General features: G+C 38.7%; 2 protein-coding genes across 8 annotated transcripts in view; both read right to left on the bottom strand.

The window, feature by feature from the left end:
* Window positions 1–7,264: 7,264 nt before the first annotated feature.
* On the bottom strand, window positions 7,265–19,814 carry LOC108111621 (phospholipase D2). 4 transcript variants are annotated; one of them, XM_017221155.2, is made up of 10 exons: window positions 19,452–19,814; window positions 19,190–19,383; window positions 12,016–12,622; window positions 11,314–11,821; window positions 10,367–11,143; window positions 8,933–10,170; window positions 8,752–8,877; window positions 8,286–8,623; window positions 7,988–8,232; window positions 7,265–7,684 (listed from the first exon to the last, which is right to left on the bottom strand). In XM_017221155.2, exons 3-10 carry the CDS (start codon window positions 12,513–12,515, stop codon window positions 7,583–7,585), a joined length of 3,834 nt encoding a protein of 1,277 aa, XP_017076644.2. In that variant the 5' UTR covers window positions 12,516–12,622; window positions 19,190–19,383; window positions 19,452–19,814; the 3' UTR covers window positions 7,265–7,582. The 4 variants fall into 4 exon arrangements, with proteins under 4 accessions (XP_017076644.2, XP_017076645.2, XP_017076643.2 ...); XM_017221156.2 differs by having other exon boundaries at window positions 19,190–19,275; XM_017221154.2 differs by having other exon boundaries at window positions 19,190–19,814.
* Window positions 19,815–20,070: 256 nt separating this feature from the next.
* The window catches only part of LOC108111617 (7SK snRNA methylphosphate capping enzyme bin3), a 39,086-nt gene continuing 37,344 nt past the window's right edge, over window positions 20,071–21,812 (bottom strand). For all 4 annotated transcript variants that reach the window (XM_017221146.2, XM_017221144.2, XM_017221147.2 and 1 more), the window contains one exon: window positions 20,071–21,778. In XM_017221146.2, the coding sequence (XP_017076635.2) occupies window positions 20,999–21,778 (780 nt within the window). In that variant the 3' untranslated portion in view covers window positions 20,071–20,998. The remainder of the gene's footprint in view (window positions 21,779–21,812) is intronic.

Raw genomic sequence — 21,812 nt, 5'->3', positions numbered from 1 at the left:
TATGATTTTAGCTCGTCTTTTGCTCGCGGTCTTGTTGCCAAGCGAAAGGTGCAATTTTCTTTGATACGAAAGGCTTTAAGCGGCTTCCGAAAATTTGGAACGAATTTTCAGTAATATGGAAGCCAGTCCAATAAATTGTCGTAACTGCGACACAGATTGTGGAGGCGGTAAATCAATCAATGCTTTTATCTTAAGTGCGTTTGGCCTCAACTTCCCCGTTGCTTATTTCCGAACCCCAGATACTCTATACGAGTTTTAAGGAAGGAGCACTTAGTTACATTAAACGAAAATCCGGCATTAGTTAATGCTTGAGTACACTATGCAACTCGTTCCAACGCCTCTTCTTTGGTTTCGGCTATAACAACAATATCATCAATACAAACGATAAAAGATATGTGTGTTCTAGGAGTTCCTATTGCTCTTGTTATGGCCCTCTGGAACAACAGAAGGTGCATTTTTCAAAAGCTTCAAAAGGTAGTGGTCAAAAACTTCAAAAATGCCCTTCTGGCGTTACAAACGCAGTTCGCTCTATTGAATTTTTCATATACTGGAATTTGATAGAAACCACTGGGCCATATCTAAATACGAAAAATATTTGGCACCGCAAAGCCTGGCATTCTGGTCTGCGATAAGAGGCAACGGATACCTATCAGCAACGGTATTCTCATTTAATAGTCCACACAAAGACGATCTGTGCCGTTTTTCTTCTTTACCAACATTATAGGGTTGGCGAAAGGTGAGTAACTTTGGACGAATAATATTTGCTTTCAATAATCATCAATTTTACAGCACATGGTTTTTTTTCTTCCTCGCTTAGCCTGTAAGGACGTCGTTGCACTGTCTTTAGTGGATCTTATTAAATTAATTTCTAACTGCCCTGTCGAGACTCGAGTTTTTGGAATACCGCTGATAAACCAATCAGAGTAACACTTTTTGAGATTTGTTAAGGCCATTTTATCGGATTCGACTAAATCAATATCAGCATTTATAATATCTCTGTAATCAGTTACAGTCAAAACATCTACCCTTTTTGTTTTATAAATTTGAATTTGTCGGCGTCTTATTGTTACTCCAAAGCCCTGGCTAAGGATTTCACCACCAACCAACACATCGTATTTCAGATATTTATCCATTATTTCGTGTAACAAAATTTCAAAGCAGTATTGTTCAATATTTATTATAAAATACTAAATAAAAAAAAAAAAAAAAAAATTTTTTTTTTTATTTTTTTATTTTAAAATTTTTTTTTTTTCTTTTTCTTTTTTTTTTTAATTTTTTCCCTTAACAAAAAATAAAAAACATAATCAACCTAAAAAAAAAAAATGAAAATACTCACCGCATTCCTTTTTAATTATAGAGAAGGTAGTTTTTATAAATATATCTTTCTTTCTTTTTTTGTCCCCTTTTTAAAGGCAAATAAAATTCTTATTTTTTATTACTTATAAAACTTCTTATAATTTAAATTTTAATTTTTCTTCTGGCCCGAGCAATACTTTTGTGTTTATTTACGGGCTTTCTCTCAATAATTTTTTTTTTTTGTCGTTGACGGAAATTTTTTTCCTCCGCGCCCGGTTCTGTTGAACCGTCGTCCATACTGCGCTTTTTGAAAGCGTGTGCCTGTAGCTGTTGCTGCAGCTCATTACGAGTCGTCACATTGTTTGTAAAAAGCCAATGCCGCAAATTATTATCAATTTGAGCCATGTGAGCTAACGGTACTGATACCGCAATCTTCTGCAAATTCTTGGTTTTCCATTTTGACATAAGTAGCGTCACAATACGGCTGCCGTATTCGGCGAAGCCCTCCTTCGGCTTTCGACCATTCAGAACATTTAATAGCATGGCGGCAGAAGTCTCAATTCCAACAAAGCGTTGTATAAACAGTTCCTTGAACTGCGCCCAAGTGATGCCGGCAAAGCAAATTTGGGAAAGCCACTGTGATGCGCAGCCTTCTAGTGCCTTGCTTAGGGCGATCACCAGGTTGCTACCCTCGAGCACGTTATCCGCAAAAATTAGATCAACTGTTGAACACCAACAGGAAGCATCCGCTCCAGCGATGTCAGGATAGAATTTTGGAAGAGTCACATATGATGCTTTTCCATCGGCTGGCGGTGCCCTTGATGTCTGCATGTTTTTGATGATTTCCAGTAGGTTGCGGTTTTGTAGCTCCAACGCTGACAAATACGGATCGGTGACATGAGCAGTAGGCAAAGCAGATCCCACTTCTGATGTCGGGGGCGGGGGTATGTCGGTCGGCGGCAAGGGTATGTTATTCATGCTGACACTGTTATAGATTCTTGCAGTTACACAGTGAGTTCCGATCGGTTCGAATACCCAAGTTCAACTAACTCAGCATAAGCGCTCACGTCATAAACTCACTCAAGTTGAGCGTATGCAGCCATCTCTGTCTTACTCAAGACTCTTGGTATCTTACCATCGGACCTCACTCAGCAGCAGAGCGTCTCTGCCTCTGCTGCCGTGCATTTGCTCAACATCAACGAGTGAAGCAGAAGCAGGGAATTCCCCGAATTCCCAAATTACCAGAATGCTACATTAACTGGGAATCACACTACGACATATTCAATAATATTTTGTTCTACAATTTTTTATCTATTATATATATATATGATATGTATTTCAAATACCAACTAAACTAATTCACGCGCTTTTTTTTTTATCCCGGTATTTGGCATGTACGAAAAATTTTTGAAAGACCATGTTCATGTCCTTATCCGTGCATTGGAATTTTACGTGGCAAATATCTAGGAGGGGAAAAATATTAACTTTTTTCGCCAATAATAGAAATATTTTCTTACTTTTTATTATTGTTATAAGGAAGCACTTTTCAGCGCTTGGCTTTGTGCTGGTGCCTTTCCAACTATAACTTGTAGCCAATTGGTCGGAAAATACTTTTCGAAGTGCTGCTCTTAAAAATTGAGATGGTCCTTCTAGACTAGTTTTCCCTATAAATTGTTTCTGAAAATTAAATTAAATTAAATTAAGAAATTAAAATTGATTTATATATACAATACTTACAAATTGCTGTAATTTCTCATTATCATTACATTTAAGTCGGTGAAAGGAAGGCTTCTGAAATCTCCGTACTGTGAAGTTTTCTATTTTCCAATTTGACGGTAATCACTTCCTCTGTTAATTTGGTAATACAAAGCTTTAGGTCCACAACTTCAGCTCTTAACATTCGGTTTTCTTTTTGAATATCAAGTAAAATATCAGGGTTTTTTTCAAATCTGGCATCATTTTGCACTAAAAATATTATCGTTATTAAAAGATATTGTATTAATTTATGCTCTACTTACATGATGTTGAATTGTTAAATTGTGTGTATTGAAAATTTTCAGAAGAATAATGGTTCTCAGACATTGTGCACAAGAGGGTTACAAAAAACTAAGGGTCGTAGAATTACGTAGACATATAATTTTTTTAAGAATATCGTTTACTAAAAACTCAATTTTGTCATCAAATGTTATATCAGTCGCACAATACATTTGAAAATTATTCGACTCAATTGGTTGAAGAAAAGCTTGCGTCAAGTTATTTACTGCCATTCCAAGAATAACTGGCATATTATTACAGTTCTTTATTTCAGTAATCTTAAGAATTTTATTTCCTACCAAAGAGAAATTATCGGGTTCTCTGACTGAGAAAATAACACTTTTCACATTTAACATTTTTCCCTTTTTAGTTTCTCCAAAACTAGCATGTAATTCATATCCTACTTCCTTCTCTAAATTATAGCTAATTTCTTTTACATGTCTTTTATATCTCCTTTCTTAACTTTTCGTTTAATTTTATTTAAATGGTTCTTAAATTTAAATGCGCTTGTACCTTCTAGACATCCATAAAGCTTGGCATCTTTATGAATATGCAATAATGAATAAAAGTTATAAGTTATGAAGGACAAATCATATAGCCTTGGTGTATCAAACACAAAAGATTTCAAAAGATTTTCAGCACATGAGTTGTTAAGCTTATATTCATATTTATCTCAAAGAATTCTTAAGGCTAAAGATAATTTTAAAAAGTGAGCATATCTTTCTGTAGTAAGAACTTCTTTTAATATAAAAGGTCCAGTATAAAGTACAAATTGTCTAAGCTCTGTTGCTTTCCATCTGTAAAGTTCTTTTAAACTTCGAGGTTTTCTTTTAAATTTCCTTGTCATGTTATTTCTATTGAAATGCAACTCTTTCGAAATAGATTCGATTTTCCACGATGTTAATGAAAAGTCTGCACCCTTTTTTTAACCCATGCATTCAACAATGTCCGCATCACACCTAAACATATAACGTGCATGTAATCTAAGGAACATTGTGATATAATATCAATATGTAACATTTCTAATGGAGATTGCCTTAAGTGATATTCTGGCTGAGACCTATTTCTGAAGGAAGAATCAGTTCTAGGTGAATTTGTGGTTTCTGGTGGAAAAATAAGACGATGTTTAACCATTTCTCCTTTTTGAGTACACCTGCCACATGAATAGTATCCACTGTGTCCCTTAGTTCCCAAAATATAAGACTTTGCCGGTGCGTCCATTACGAAACAGCGAACTGAGATTTGGTAAAAATTATTAGAAAACCAAAAACCCCCATTTTCATCTAAGAAATAAATTCTGCTAAATAATCCATCGCGCAACTTGGCTTAGAAGTTCCTTCATACACGACAACAAGAAAAACGTAGGTTGTGTCTGCAACGCTGGCCAATATTGGCCATACTTGTTTCGAGCTGCTTTTGAATAGGGGAAGGCCATCAATACCGAAGTCCAAAACCAAGTACGGTAACTTCCAATCTTGTATAGTCAAAAAATCCGTTAGTCCGCATTTTACTCCATAGTGTATGTAAGTTCCTTCTCCAACTGTTCTCTGAACAGCAGTGCCAGGAGTCTTCAAAATGGTTCTAGCATCTTTTGACACTGTTATATTGCACTTTCGTAATATTAAGAGCAATGCATTTAGTGCAGCAAAGCTTACTCCAAATTGAGTAGCCCATTTTGAAATTTCTTCACTCAAAGTTATTTTTTCGTTTTCACATTTATTTTCACTCTCACTATCGAAATCACTCATAGAAGAGCATTTTTCACTCGACGCGCTTGAGTCGTTATAATTTTCAATGTTATTTTCTGCGACAAGTTCTTTATTTGAGTTATCTGCCATGTATTCATTATTCAACACAATGTCTTTGCTTAATAATTGTTTGGCTTGTTTTTTTTGCCAATTTCCTAATATTTTTGGCCGACATATTCCTTTTACTTTACCTAATCTCACTGAGTTACTAAAACGGAGTTTAAAAATGCAGAACATTGCACCAACCACTTCAAATTTTGTTAAAAGTACCGTTTGAATAAGATAAACGAGATAAAGCAGAGAACAGAAAACCAAGAGAGAGAGCGCAGTTAAGCTGCAAAAAATAATCTCCTTTCAATCATTTGGATGATTAATTTTCGATTGCTTTACAATTTTGTTTTTGCTATTTTACATATCGTATTGAAGATCATTTACGACTCATTTTCGAGTCATTTTCGAGAAAACTAATCATGACACAATCGTCACATTTTATTACTTCTTTGAACACGTGTACTAATTTTAAAAACTATAATTTATGGGTTTATGATTTCTGTGCCAGAATCCATACTGACTAAAAGGGTGAGGGGAAATCCTTATCACAGGAGACGACGGATAATGGGTTTCGGGGTGGGGAAACCATGTTTTTATCACTAATGTGACAGCTTAATAGCCCATAAATCTGTGCCATAACCAGCTTTATTAAACAACTAGTTAGCATTGTCAGATTTAAGTGCTATATGTACCGTTGCCTTCGATGATTTTCTGCCAGTTTGATGGAAACTTGTATATGCCTCTCCTAAAGATGTCCTTGTCCCTAATGTGAAAAAAAAACTCGGCGATTCGATTTTCACAATCCTCCCTTGAACTCAATATTTGCCAATTGAAAAAATTTTGCATGGCGAAAAACCGTATTCGCTTGGGGCAATGTCCGGGACCATACTGACGCCCTTACGATTCACCATGGCTGGCCGCTTCTGTTCAAAAGCAATCTTCAATCGCTCCCGTTGTTCACAGTAGAGGTCAGAATTGATACACTCAGCAACACCCTTTGAGCCGTCAGTCCTGGCTTTGCCACCGTTTGAGACGACTCACCATGCTTCGACCAGGATCTTTTACGCTTTATGTTGTCATATGTGATCAATTTTTCATCACCAGTGACTAACCGATCCAGAAATATGTCGAGTTTATTACGGTGCAACAAAGATTCCCAGATTGATACACGGTCGAAAAGGTTTTTTTGGGATAACTCATGAGGCACCCGTACATCGAGCTTTTTTGTTAAATTTTTCGACTCGAATGTCTATGGATGGTTTCCGTGCTTAGTTGCAGCTCTTCTGCGATGGTTCTAATAGTCACATGACGACCTCGATCCTATATTTTCATGATTTTATCCTTATCAACGGTCACTGGTAGCTTCTCCTATATGTGAAAGGTTACTTCGGTGTTTTTAATATATATTTGAAATATGTATTACTAATAAAAAAGTTGCCATTTAAAGATGCCAGGTTCTATAGGTCGTTCCCGACACGTTAAATGCGTGCAATCCTTTAATAAATTTGATTTTAAATATATAAATAAATTTTATTTTTTTGAAGTTGATGGACTTATAATGGACGAGATCCAATGATAGTTATTACTATAATAAATTTAAAGTCATATATTTATAATGTCTATGTTCTGTGATCCTAACTATGTCCCTTAAAACTTCTAATTTTTTGGGGAGAGTGTAGCGGTCTTATGTTGAGCCGACGATAATTTTTCAAAACATAAAAACGATCTGCGATTATAACCAACTTTTTTTGAGTTGACCAATGTAAGACTTCCATAACGGAGAGCTGAGATCGATATAATGTCCTTACTTATGTCCTTAAAACCTATGTGGTTAGCAAAGGAGGAAACTTATGATAAGATTTGCTGAGACAGCTAAAGTTCAGTGGTATTTAATTGGCGTACCATGTGGCCAAATGTTAAACTGGTACTCTCTCTTGACACGTGAGCATTGAGAACAATCGTATTGTATAATATAAATACTGTTATAAGCGTAGGATCTGTGCAACAATCTCGAAAATCTTTATGCCTAATCTCAACATTTAGCCTAACCTCAGCTTTAAATTGCGAATATCTTATGGGAAATCAACTTACGATAAAAAGCTTCGTTTGCCTTGCTATTGTATAGAAAAACGATATTTGTTCATTTGCACTTCATATCACTTTAATAAACGTTTGTACGCCGGTTTAAAATACTGTAAAAAATAACAACAGACATTTAAAAACTACTTGAAGACATAGACAAACAGGGTATAATAAATTAACTATTTATAGAGCATAACTATAAGTACTTGTTTTTATCTAGAGTAATCTATTGTAATATATAATACAATATAAAAATTGTATGACTTGGCAATGACAAGCGTTCAAGTTAAGCGCTTTTGGTGGGTGATAAACGGTAAGAGGTGTTCCTTAGAATTGTAAAAGCTAGTTGCCTCTTTGAGACTTGTTGCAGACTATGTCCATACAGAGGTAGGAATAAGGCCCTCCTTACTGGTTCCGGGCGGTGTGAGCACCTCCTTGTTGAGGAACTCTAATGGCAGGTTTACCAGATAACCCTAAAATAAAGACATAGTTATTTTATTAGTTTACAATGGGTATGTCGATAAATCGGATAAGTTTGCACAAAACTAGTGGCTCTTTTATAATGTACCAACTGCAAAAATGATAAACATATTATTTCGAACAGATAAAATTCTCAATTCTATTTTCGCTCAATGCAAAAAAAAGCTTTTTGGTATGAGAGTGTTATTATTTTTCTAAGGACAGGAAAAATAAACACTTTTTTATTGAGAAACTCGATTTGGATTGAAACTGGTGCTCTATAAAACACCCCTGTAGTCTGGGTAAGTATTGAGTACCTGAATGTTTGTGGCTCGATTGGAGGCTAGCTCGGGGTCCGTTTTGGCAAGTGGCGGCTCCTCCTGGTACTTGCGTAGACTGGCAAATGTCTTTACGTAGTCGGTAGGAATGCACTTAAACACCTCGTCGTATATCTCTGTGTTCTTTGTTGAGATCTTACGCCAGGTGTCGTGCCAGAACTTATCGCAAACTGGATCGCTGATGTCCATTTCCGAACGATTGGAACCCTCACCATTCAGGAGGCCTGCATAAAAAATGTATTACAATCTTCAATGAATGCACTACAGATTAACTTACCTAAATGTTCTTTAAACAGATATTTTCGGAGGCGTCCGGCAAACACACCGCTTGGATACTTTTTGCCGTTCATGCGGCCATCCTCAAACTCTTCGTCCATGATGATGGCAGCTATCTCAGAATCCCGCTTTCCGATCATTGATCGATCGTTGATGTTTGCAGAGCCACATATTACCACACGATCGTCGGCGATCAAGAGCTTTGAGTGCACATAAATTAGCTCTGTGATAGGGGTGTTGTTCAAGAACGAATGGTTACGCAAGCTGTGGAATGAGATGTAGTCATGGGGATTTACAATGCCCGCCTCATTCAGACGATTCAGAATTGCAGTGCGTCCCCTATACAAAATTAAAACAAAATATACCAGTTAGTTTAAAGGAACCTCTTTATGATATAGAATCCCATATATACTATTCCTAAATAGAACGCTTTTGCATAGCACTTTAAACTTGTTGGTCAACCTTACCTGGAAATGGATGCGTAATTCCAATGTGTAATGGCTCTGACTGCAATGCCAGTACTTCCACCCACATCACCCTCGAAGCCGGGTAGGAGCGGCATTATCACAAAAACACGGAATGATTTTCTCTCTCTAAAAAAATGCACTTTAGGTCTGCCAGACAATAGAACTGATATACAAAACATACTTGTGTGCCCGCACGATCCGTTTAAAGAGAGTCTCGCCGATTTGATTTCGCACATTATTGTGCGGACCTGGCACGCCCATTCCCAACTGCATTGTGATGAAAAACTGGTTCTCGATGTACACGTAGTGTTGTGCTTTTGTGATCGTCTGGATATATGCATCGTGGATGCTCTGCTCCACCAGATCCGCCTCAATGAAACCACAGCTCCAGGCAGAGACGCTCCGAAGGAGCTGACAAGTGACACGCTGCTGTCGGTTTTGATGCAACTGGGGGTTTAGCCTAATCTGGTGGTAGCTTTTCGGCATCAGGTAGGGGAACCGTGTGTTGTCACGCAGTTTCTCAAGCTTCATAGCGTTCCAGCGCTGAATAAAGTGCCTGGCCACATCCCTGGCGGATGCACCTACCACACACATCCCCACATCGTGCCACGGCATACGTGGAGTGGTTGTCCGATCTATGATGTCTACGAACGGTGAGTTTAGGTTCATCCAGTCCTTGAGTATGAAATTGGAGTAGTCCTTGCCGAACCAGTACTTCGCCTGGCCGCAGAACTCACTGAGTATTTGCGTGCTGCCGATGGTTACAGCTACCCCCTGCTCGCCTGAAGCCGAGGTCAGGTTAACTTCTTGGTCCGTAACATCAACAGATTCGATAGTGTACACTTCGTCAGACTTCTCTTCCACCGCATCCGTCGCTGTTAATCGGTTCATAAAGTCCTTTCCCATACGGGCACCCTTCATCGCGTTGTTTTTGAGTCGATCGAGAACGTTCTTACGCTCCAGTTCGGGAGTATTGAGCTTCATCCCCTCTAGCGCAATGCCCGTTTCACCGGGCGTTTCTCCCGGACTCGAAACTAACATAGAGGGTATTAAAAGACGATCCCCGGGCTTCAGAGTCCTTAACTCAAAACTAGTACTGGGTTCATCCGGCGGTGGAGACGGTGACCTTTCCTTAGACGGCGTTTCATAGTGGGCATTCCGCGAAGACTTTCGTGATCCGAAGGCCGAATCCGTATCGTCCTTGCTAAAATACAAGCTGGGTGTACGACGAGTGCTATCAGAAAAGGAGGACGTAGATATACTGCCCAAGTCTGTAAGGCGGTGATGGGAATCGTCCCAACGACCGTAGCACAAGTCAATTCCTCCCATGAACGCATATGTCTGATCGATGACCACGATCTTTTCGTGATGGGCCCATAGCAAAATACCACCTCTGGCATGGTCCGGATGTCGCATGACCTGAAACGGATATTTGGTAAATTTAGTACAGATGAATAAAATTTAAAATTTAAATACACACATACTGTCAAAATTGATTGTTTAAATAAGCTGTAGAGTCAAAACAAATATCAGAACTCGAAACGATTAGTTCATGCCAAAACATGTAAATTTTAAGGATCCGATTTATTTCAAATAAATATCTCTGTTTACTCACTTTTATGTTTTCGTGTTTGGCTAATGTTGACTTGCTGTAGTAGCTGTTGATGCCCAGAGCCATTTCCACTTCCTTGTACAGCAGAACGAAGACACGTACTCCCTCTTCAGCCTTTCGCAGCAGAATCTTGTCTAAGCGCCAATAGTCACCGTTGAGTGCTGGTCGTTTCATGTATATCTCGGGACTAAGCCACCAGTCAGCAATATAAATCTCCTCGAGAGCAGCATCTAAGCCATCGGCCACGGCTGACATATACTGAGCGCCGTCTACGTACCACGTGGCATGGGTATTGGCGCGCATCGGGGCGAAGGACATGTGCGGATTGGGCAGTGTGAAGTCCCGCGCATACGAATTAGCTGTGTTCTTGAGGTACTGCATCCACTCCTTACATTTGCGTCGTGTCCAGCATTTGAGCACAATGTGTCGGTTGTTCGTCAGCACCTGTAAGCCTTTGCGCATGCCAGTCTGATAAATGCCCGTAGACACGTCAAATCCCTGATCGAAGAGGATTACTGCCCGGATGCTTCCGTCAGTTGGACGAATGTAGCCAAAACAGGTCTCCTTTACAAAGAACCAGCGGCTTCGCCACGTTCCGCATACCACGTCCGAACAGAAGTAGTTGCAGCGCACACAGCAGTTCTTTTGAAAGCAGCCGAAGAAGTTGCATCCCGCTTGCCCTGGTCTCGTTGATCCAGTTCGCTTTAAAATTACTCCTTCCTTACCCTTAATACCCAATCCCGGAACAAAGGACACATTGGACACTTCAACGAAGTTCAGCTGTTGGTTAAAAAGTGGAATTAAGTTATTTTTGGTCCCATCTTGATTTCCGAAAACTTGTAAAACTAAAAGTAACAGTTTTTTTCGAATGACATTCGAAAGTGGCATTTTTTAAAAAAGTTTAGGACTGTTAATAAACCCCACATGCATATCTCCATATCACTTCTTACCGTTTCGTGGTGGGATCTGTACAGACTAATGTTAAGCAGGTTGTATAGGTAATCCTCCAGCTGCTTGATCCGGACGGTTAGATTCTCCACAGTGACCAGACTCTCAGGACGGTTAGGGAACCGTGGAAGCTTCCTTTTTTTCTTTTTCTTGCGTTTCTTTTGAATACGTCGGGGTGTCAATCCCGCCAGAATCGAACTGTGACTGGGACTGATGATAGCCATGGCAGAGTTGCCGTTACTGTTGACTGTTTTGCTGCCTTCACCACTCATCGGAGTGCTGGTCTGCTTGACCTTGGTGTGCGCCGACAGGTCCTTGAGGGTGGACTCGTCGGCCATCTGGCTGGCAGTGGCTTTCAGTGTGGTGCGCTTTTCTTTGTGACTGCGACTGGGAAAGGGAATGTTGAGCGAAGTCCGGAAAAAGCTGAGTTGCTGGTGCAACGAGTTGAAGTGCTTGTATCGCCGTTTGATCGTCCACTTGAAGGGTCCGTGAGTGAGCTCAATCGTATACCTTAGCAGAATTCATTATGTAATAACAGTGTAAGGGTAGAGTTCGAATTGAAACATCAATCAGTTTTTAAGCAATGACTTCCTTAGCCAGCGAAAAATATTCAAACCCAGCGATCAAGAAATTTTTTCTTAAAAACTTAAAAGAAGTTTCCCAATATGAATTTTCCAATCTGATTAGGCATTAATTGTACTTACAGATTTGGATTCAGCAAATGTGTTGTGACGCTGCGCTCTGTATCAACGATCCGAACATGGATCTCTCTACCCGGAATAAAGACCTTTCGCTGAAATGAGTTGAATTTTACACTCGGTCCATAGATGCTGGTGAACGGTATCTCGTGACGCAGAACAACACTATTGTTCTCCTCGTCGTCGAACTCTTCCTCGTCATCGTCCGTTTCTTTGCGTTCCACCAGGACTGGCTTGTCCCCCACGTTGGACAGGATGGTTACCGAATCGGGAAAGGCCAGAGTCTCGTCGTACTCGGAGTCAACCAGGGAGAACTGAAACTCTGGCAGACAGCGGTTTTGCTGCTCGGCCACCACGTCGTCCGTGCAGTCGCGGAATACCTCCTCTTCCTCGTTGTTGGATGATGCCTCTGCCGATGCATCTGCTTCCCCGCTGCCGTGCTCACCGTCCGATTCGGTAGTTGCATAGGGCGGCAGGGCCGCTCTCCCGGCGCGAGCTTCTGTCATCGCCTCGAACTGGGCAAAGTAGTAGGAACTGTCTATATCATCGTAACCTCTGTTAACGTAGCCGCCGAAGTGCGTTGGCCGGTACACATCGTCCGTGGGGTATTCAACTGAAAATTACAATAACAGTGGTTTAATATCAGAGAGACAACAGTTTTAAGAACAGAACTTATAAATCAAAAATATATATATAGCAAAAATATTATGTAAGTTTAACAAATAATTAAAGATTTTGAAAACTTCGAAACATTTTGCAACAGGAATATTTTTTTAAGACTAAAAAAGAATTTCTTGGTGAAAACGCTATATTAATAAAGGTAAAGGTAAAATTGGTTGAAAATCTTAGGTGCCCACTTTTTGGTTCATTTGGTATATCTTTTTTGATAATACCTATTGGCCAAAAACTTGTTAATAGTTGTTTAAAAGAAGAACTGCTAAGAACTTACATAACGCATCTCTCAACAGATGGTCATGTACATTTTTATAGCTTTTTTCCCAATTTAATGCTAATTTAGCTTTCTTTGTACTTATATAAATCCCAAATGTTTTTTTTTTCATTTACGTATAAACATAATAAAATAGCCTTCTCAAGAAGATAAACAGAACTCATATACAATTTAAAGGTATTAATATCTACTTGACTTTTAAAAGATATTTAACAAAAAAGATATGCGCCCCTGGTTACTCAAAAAGCTTAAATTACTCTTAAAGTGCAGAATTTATATACTATCGGAATTCACTATGAAAAGTCTCAGCTGACTGAATGATCGATAAGTTGGTAGTGAATTCTAATCTTCGAGCTGAAGTATTTTTTGAATATATTTAACCTCTGTTAGTTGTATTAAATCGTAATTGGCGCATGTTATCTCAACTCGAAACAGAAGCCCATTCAAGGTCACACCTTACGACACGCGGTTTAGTAAAGTACACTTCATTTCGGTTCACCTTACAAGTGAACTTGACATAGGAACCCTGCTCGAACCTTGAAGCTATTTAGAGCTGAGTACTCTCAATCCCATCTCTCTGCCCGTAAATATAGCTATCTCTTTAGTTAAGTGCACGTGAGTCGTCCACTGACTGATATGCAATTTTTTTATTGTATTTTCAAAAAAGCTACATGACAGGAGGTTCAGCCACTACTTGGCCAAATGTTTACTTCATTGGTACTCTTAGTTCATAATTAAGCTTCTAACTGAATGCCATTCAGATAGCAAGCCCAAATAAACGACGCAACAGATAAATTTGGAGATACTGCACAGTAGGTAGAGCCGGACGTTGATGGCTAAGTGGGTTTATGGGTGTAGCATTGTTTCGAACACAGACCGCAGAGAAAAGTGCCTCCCGTTATCGACGACAGTAATAAACTGCATAAATCAGTATTTAGTCAAGTACCTTGATTAGCAGTCAATAACAGGTGTCCTCTGCACAAATACAATTGTGTCTATCGGATGCTAAACCACTATAGTTGGAGCTCATATTATATGGAAAAAAAATGGATTAATACAAAAACATTGTCTTCTAAAATATGCATTCTCGTGTATAATAAAAAACAAAAGTCCAAGTATATTATTTAGAGATTAGTTTTAACTTTTTAAGACTGATAATGGGCTAATTTTAGCGGGTAATTAAAGTTAACTAGGAGCCGAGTGCAAAGGTTTTGACAATGGCCGTCAATGATCTATGGCATTGGGGAATTACTAGGTGACTCTATCTTATTGAGAATCTGACAAAAACCTTTACTTGCCTAAGAGCGTCTAGCAACCATACATTCTTTGAAGTATAATTGAGTTCGCTTTTTATAGACAGCGAAAAATAACAATGGTTGGCATATGCCTTATCACGGAGCTCTTTTTGTTATCAGTTCGAAATTACCAAGTAAACATTTTTTTGAACCGAGAGCCAAGAAAAAGAGTGTTTTGTATGGCTAAATTCTTGTAGGGGTGATAAGGCTAGGCATATAAAATAATTTTAAAATGATGAACAATTGCTTGTTGGTAGCCGGTTTGGTAATGTGAATTCTGGATATTACTAACTTAGTTAAACACACTTCTTATGTCACCGACCTCTGTGTGTAGTTAAGGAGGGTCTAATAAAAGCTAACGTCCGATTCAGTATACAATAAAACACACACTTCTTAACACCTTTTCACTTTTAAAGCACATTCTTTGCCGAATTCATTAACACATTCGTGTGACTGAGTCAAATAACTAAAAAGGCTTTTAAATTAATAAGCAGTTGACAAGTTCTCGCTATTACTATAAGATGAAAAGGTAATAAAATATAATTTCTTGAAAAATAAATATCAAAAAATGAACCACAAGAATGTCAAGGTTTTTAATGGAACCGATTATTTAAAATTTCCAACCTATAAGACGATTTAATAACTTTGACTTTATCTTCCTATAGATAACCTTTTTAAGTGCAAAATAGTGGAAATAACCAAAAAATAAAGGGAAATATGTTACTTCTAAATGATAAAATTGAAAAAGCACTATGACCAAAACATTTGTTGGAAAACAATAAATATATTATTAAACTAAAGTAAGGGTATGTGTCCCTTATCAGTGTTCTAAGTAACAAGTATTTTGAAAAAATTTATCGATTCTGTCTCGCGTGATATCCCATATCTCTACGAGAGTTCAAAGCCCGAGGCCAATAATTTTGTACATTTTGTAAACCAATTCCCCTAAAAAGGTTTTTAAACCCAACGTACCAATATTCCAACTGACCTACACACAATGGCAAAGAAATCGAAATTTCCTGTTGCAATATTGGAATTGAAGTGCAAATGTAAAACGGCTATCGCATACATTATGGGTAAGTAGCGTTGCTTCTGGCGTGTCATGCATTTAAAAATCAGTTATGATTCATTTACTAATGGCACCGTTAGGCGGAGCCCAACACGCAATTGGAGGGGCAAGAATAACTTGTTGGTGAAGCTTATATAAGCCCAAGGAAATGCCTGTTTCAATCGTTAATTTATTATCAAGGCAATTTAGCCGTTATCGGTTCTTTGTTGGCTAGATAATTTTGTTTTGCCTTGGACTGCCCACCCATTTTTTTTCATTCTCCCAGAACTAAGCGAAATCAATTCAATCTTCCTCTAGAGTCTTTAAACTTTCAAGAATCTGAACAGAACGATAATCAGTTCTAAAGGTTGAAAATATTCCGCAAACTGGTTCACTATTATCTCATCTTAGTATGACGCAGAGTCTCGAAAATTTATCGTGGTTTCGAGAGCTAAGTAATCTAATCTGCATCTGAAGATATAAGACATTACCCATGCTGGCCATCAGCTGTGAGATGCTGCGCCGATGACGTCGCACCTGCGAGTGCTGCAGAGTGGCGCCCAACGACGCCTCTGCAGGCAGTTGCAATTGATGGGTTTCCCCTTTGTTGCCGGTTTTGGTGTCAATGTTCTGGGCCATCATCGTTTAATGCGCGTTATTCCGATGGGCGAATATAGTTGACTCTATATTATTTTTGGCAATCGATTTTTGGTTTTATTGCTGCTTGTTGTTGTTGCCTTCAGCTCATTTTTGCATTGGCATCCGCGTTTTACATTTGTAACCGCTGTCGGTTCTGGCGGACCGCGGTGGCTAATTAAACCAAAAATTATAAACACCGCAAGGTGCAGAATAAATGACTGAAATTGACTGATTTATATGGCATGGAGGCTTATATTGAGTGGCAGAAGCGCAGTCAAGCTAAAACTGCGGCCCAATCAATACCAATTTTTATATATGTAGATCACAATATGATGATTGACTAAATTATACTAGACTTGAAAGGTGCGGTAAAACTTTACACTTGAAATTTATTTGGTTTTTCTGCATTTTATACATAAATTTCACTTCTATCATATGTGTGTACTTCTTATACATTTTTGATCTCCGACCACATCAAAAATCCCTTGCATTTAAAAATAATCAATTAAATTTTTATCACGGCATTTCGTTATCTTTACGTAAACACAAAGCTAAAGTCTTGCAAATACAACAAGCCCGGAATGTTTCGTGTGTTGTTTATATTTCATTCGTATTTGGCTTTTGGAGCTTCCAGTTTATAAATTTTTTGCACAATGGCCGACAAAGACACGCACAATTTATTTGATTTTTGATCTCTTCGGCTCTCTAATATTTCATTTTTGGCACCTGGCTTCATTACAGTAAAATGGGCCGTAATTGTGGCACTTTTTCTGCAACATTTGGGGTTTTGGGTATTCAACTTGTATCTCTGCATCTCACAGATGCCCATCAGCCGCAGCGGAATTGTCACGTTTGCGTGTGATAAGTGGCGTTTTGTTTACTTTTCAGGCCGGCCACTAACGGAAGTTGCAGAACCGAAATAAGCGCGACGTCGCATTGAGTTCGCGAAGCAAGAAAGAGAAAAATGCCACGCGAAATAACCTGAAGAAGAACCATACTGAAACCCCTCGCACTAACACTATTTAGCCTCCGCCAAAAAGCTCTCTTTACCGCCGAACGATCAGCGATCCGCGCGAAACGTTGCGACAATGTTGCCGTCACTCCGCTTAATAATATTAACTAAACTTCGCGCCGCTGGCCAAAGCTTTTATCGCCCCGCTCAACACGGTTAACAGTTAAGGTGAGACAGCGCTTGACGCTCTGACGAAAGAGAGGAGCCGACTGGCTGCGGAGAACGGGAGTTTTCTGGCCAGCAACTGCAAAATTCAAAACAGCTGACAAAGCTTTTTGTAATACACTAAGCTATTAAAAAAACTATACCCTGGAAACCTTTTTACGATCCCAAGTTAATATATGTACGATAATAGTAATATGATATGATAATGTATGTATTTTATTTGCATAAAACTCTTGGGTTCTAGTCCCAAGGTCATCAACAAAACACAAAGAACCAGTTCTTTCGCAAAGGCCTTAAGCTTTCTTTCAGAGCTTTCTGTGTGGGGTGCACAAGCCTTTCCAGCAGGGCGATCGAGTACGGGCTCTTTTGCCCCAGGCAACCGATGAGTCACAACCTCACTTAAAGCAAGCATGCAATCCGGCTTGGTATCTGCGTCGGCTATCTTATCGGCACAACCAGACTCGAGCGCAATCGCTGTAATCAGCACTCATTATTTGTATGACCCCAATGAGCCACGCAGGCGAAATAAAGGGAATTACAATTATGCCTTTAATTAGATTCATCCATGCGGGATAACTAACTGAATGTCAACATTATTTTTGATTGACACCTCGTAGGGTCATAACTGAAATACGCATATGTATATATACTCAGTTTGATAAGGGGACTTGGTATGACGTACCAGGTCACATAAAGTTAGGAAACGAAGGATGCAGTCCATCATTCTAACATTGAAAACGCAGACTTACATCTTACCTCTTAGGTTTTATAATATGGTTAAGATTGATTACGTTTTTTTAGTCAAAATAAGCTAAGTCACACTTGAAAACTACAAGGTCAGATAAGATAAATGATTTTATACTCTACACCTTGCATTATGTATACAGTATGGCTAAGGGGCAACATTGTTTAAATTGATTAATTATTACTTAGCCGAATATGAAAGAAAAAGTAAATCTTAATAATAAAATATTTATTTAAAGTAATAAGGGAAATTATTAAAAAGCCTCTATTTAGCAAGTGGTTTATTTTAAAAAGATATGAAAATAGACCATTTACCCAGGATCATAGGTCAGTCTCAAAAGGATCAAGAAAACTACAGGGTTTAACTTCAAACTAAGCAAGAAGGGACGCTATAGTCGAGTGCCGCGACTATAAGATACCCGTTACTGTATTGCACAATTTTAAAATGTTCATTTTGCTAGTGGAAATTCACAAAGCGCCACCTATTGTCAGAGAAAGCATGTTGAGTAACTGATAGTGACATCACTGCCCATATGAGGGCTTATAACCTACATTTCTTAATAAACATCGAAATAATGTTCCGATTTGAAAAATCCTTGAAAATCTATAGATATTGACAAAAAATGTTATATATGATACTGATCAAGAATATATATAGGGTCGAAAACGCTATTTCTACCTGTTACATACTTTTGAACGAATCTAATATAATCTTTTACTCTACGAATAATGCGTATACAAAAAATATTCTGCTTTACTTCTTTTGATCTCTTCTTAAGTTATAACATTAACATATAACATATATGTTTACATTAAATTATATACTGTTAAAGAATTGAAATAAATAACTAAATACCAAATTTAGTATGCTTAGCACGAAGGTAATGAGTACTGTAATCAATAGTTAAGCACGCCCAAGCTTTCCGGCTAATAGAATCTGAGTTGCAGTACACTTGAGTTGCAGTTTTAGAGTAAATCTGACTTGTTCAGAAATTTCATCTTGGCGTAAGAGAATTGCGAAAATCGCTTGTAATATTTCATTAACTATAAACCTATTTATAGCTCCATATATGTATGCTATTTATTGAGTTCTTATCGCATTCGGATATCGCTTCTATTAAAACATTTTAAAATCACATGGTCTGGGCTATGTTTGCAACCACTTTCCCCTCGAGTATTTAACCGTTCTCTTAATCAGAGACATTTCTTTGGGATTCGCCTACACAATCTTAATATTGACTTGGCGGTTCAGCACATTTTAACAATTTAGTACAAGATAGAGAGAAGAGAGTTTTTTTTCAGCAGTAAATAATCAATTGAGCACTCACATGTCTGCACCAACTGATGAAAATGATTTCAACTTGTAATCCGATGTCAGAAGTTGTGGCACAACCTCTCCAGCTCCAATTCCTAACTGTAAAGTGAATCACCTTCAGAGACTTGGACAGTGGTTTAAATATTCAGGCCCGTCTTAACACTCCGCAAATGAATGCAATAAAAGCAATACATATGGGGCGCCACACTAGTTCGTTAGGTTGTACACACAAGAGATTCAATTTAAAAATATTAAAATGCTTAACTATCACACACTTTCGTCAGACACACTTTTTATTTATTTGAAGGGGACCTTCTCGGCAAACTTGAATTCGTTGCTTGTGACTGTTTTGTTTGCTGAGAGAGCACAACAACCAGAGTCGTTAAAGTCAGATTGGAAACTGAGCAAGACGCCAGACGAGTGTGGAACTGGGCCGATCAGCATTGATTTCTCACTGGAAGGGTCAGAGTTTTTGTGACGCAGAGAGAGAAAAAGATCAAGCTTGGAACGCGTTCTCCGCTCTTCGGAATTTGTCAGAAAAACACTTAAGTTTTTTTTTTATTTAGATTTTTATTGTGCATTCTAATTATGCCTTTTGTTTGCATTTTTGCTTCCCACGCGCTGCACAACTCACTTCACCGACTTGACTGGCATTGCGAGAGAGCTTTCTGCCTGGAAAACTTCACGGTTTGAGCGAGTCAGACAGATAGAAAGGTTCCACCAGCTGATCGGGAATTTTAAATACGTTGATCGAGCTTAAAGCTTTCAAATGAGCCGTTGCAATTTAAATATGTATCTCTGTTCTCAGTCAGATTTGTGTACATGTTGATCTTTTAAAATGTTTTGTAACAGGATTCATGCCGTTGCCGCAAATATAAAACTCACGTTTGTCAATTATTTAATATACTATTATTTTATTTCTATATATAGATATAATTTTTTAATTCTTTTGACTACAATAATGTTCATTTTCTTAGAAAAAATTAAAATATTTCCTTAAAATGTTTCAAAAACATAGCATACATAAAACTCATAGATTCCGCATACCTCGTAGAAGGAGGAGGAGATTTGGGGAAAGGTGGATATTTGCTATTGACCAAACTTCAAATTTAATGCTACTTCTGCTTAGCTTTATAGCTTTAGGCATCAACCTAATTTAAATAATTTGAAACATGCTCTCACTTGCTTACGAGTATATATAATAATATATTGTATCTTCTTTGCTTTGCTGTAGTGTTTGCTTTATTTCATTTTTGTTTTCACATTCCCTTGCCGCATTTAATGTTTTGTTTTGCTAAAATGTTAATCAAAAATAGTTGAATTTCATGGGATTTTTCACGTTTCCTAAACATTTTTATAGCACAATATAGTTTATTACTTAAAGCTACAGCGTATCGTGTGTGTGAGTGTTGGTGGGTGTGCCTGTATATGTCGCTGTAAATGTGAGTTTGAGTGTTTGTATTGCTTGTGGATTTAAATCTAGGATTAGAATTGAACTGCCAACAGGATCAAATCAAGTGTTCTCTATAAAGCATGTTAGCAAAAGTGGTTAGCCTTATCTTTAAGGATTATAATACACCTATACACATGCATCTCTGTTCAATTTGTATATATAGATCTGTATATATTTGTATATTCATTCAATTAAATTACGATATATAAAAATATATACGCACATTATACCATAAAAAATCATAAGCGTCTCGTTTACGGTTACATTGAATTTTTTTTCAAAAACTTTTTGTGGGTTTCCTACGCTTTTTCGTTTTTTTTTTTGTTTTTTTTCTTTTTGACACATTTTTCCTGCCGAAGTATCCCTATTCTAGGCATCTGACAGATCACAATAAGCTGCTCCACCAGTCCCGCCGCCTGTTGACGACTTTTGTTCGTCGTCCATTAGCGCATCGACATATTCGCCGGTTGCCTCGTGGTGATTCACCTGCGGCGACGAGGAGCTCTCTCCGCAATTGGTGGCATACACATGCCGTCGACTTCCTCCTGGTAGCTGGTTAGAATCATCCGTGTCCGCGTCCCGAATCGAATTGAACGCATTGCAGGCGTTAGCGTTCGGCGAGCAGGTATCGTCGTTGGGCGGATAGACATGCCGGTGGTAGCTCCCGCCCCCACTGCCTCCACCACCGCTGCCATCGCCGTCTAACTCCGCATCGCGCACGCTCCCGAATACCGGCGTGTGCGAGCTGCTTTTGCGCAGCGAAGCAGGTGGCGACCAGACGGTCTGGTAGAGCGGCGAGGCGAACACGTACATGTGGTTTAGATATTCCATGTCGTAGCTGGGCTGGTATGAGTCCGTCTCCAGAGGGTTGTAGGTGGGCTGATACATTGGAGTCTGCCGGCAACTGGCCGAGCCTGAGGCGCTACCAGCATAATGCGGAGTATCGTAGTTCTGCGACCGACTGGAGCTGCTAAGGTGCAGCATGTGAGCGTGTCCACTATGGCTACCGCCTGCACTGCTTCCACCGCCGCCCATCCGATGAGCGGGCATGGTGGCGTATATGCCTCGATATGCTTCATATGGTGTCTGCGGATAGTAAGCATCGCTCCAGCGCACATGATTCGGGGTATAGTCTCCCTTAGCGTACAGCTATGGAGGCCAAACCGAAAGATTAGGTACAGTT

Source organism: Drosophila eugracilis, unplaced genomic scaffold (assembly GCF_018153835.1).
Source record: "Drosophila eugracilis isolate 14026-0451.02 unplaced genomic scaffold, ASM1815383v1 contig_2171, whole genome shotgun sequence".
Classification (NCBI taxonomy): domain Eukaryota; kingdom Metazoa; phylum Arthropoda; class Insecta; order Diptera; family Drosophilidae; genus Drosophila; species Drosophila eugracilis.
The sequence above is the reverse complement of the archived record's forward strand: the minus strand, read 5'-3'. Positions and strand labels throughout refer to the sequence as shown.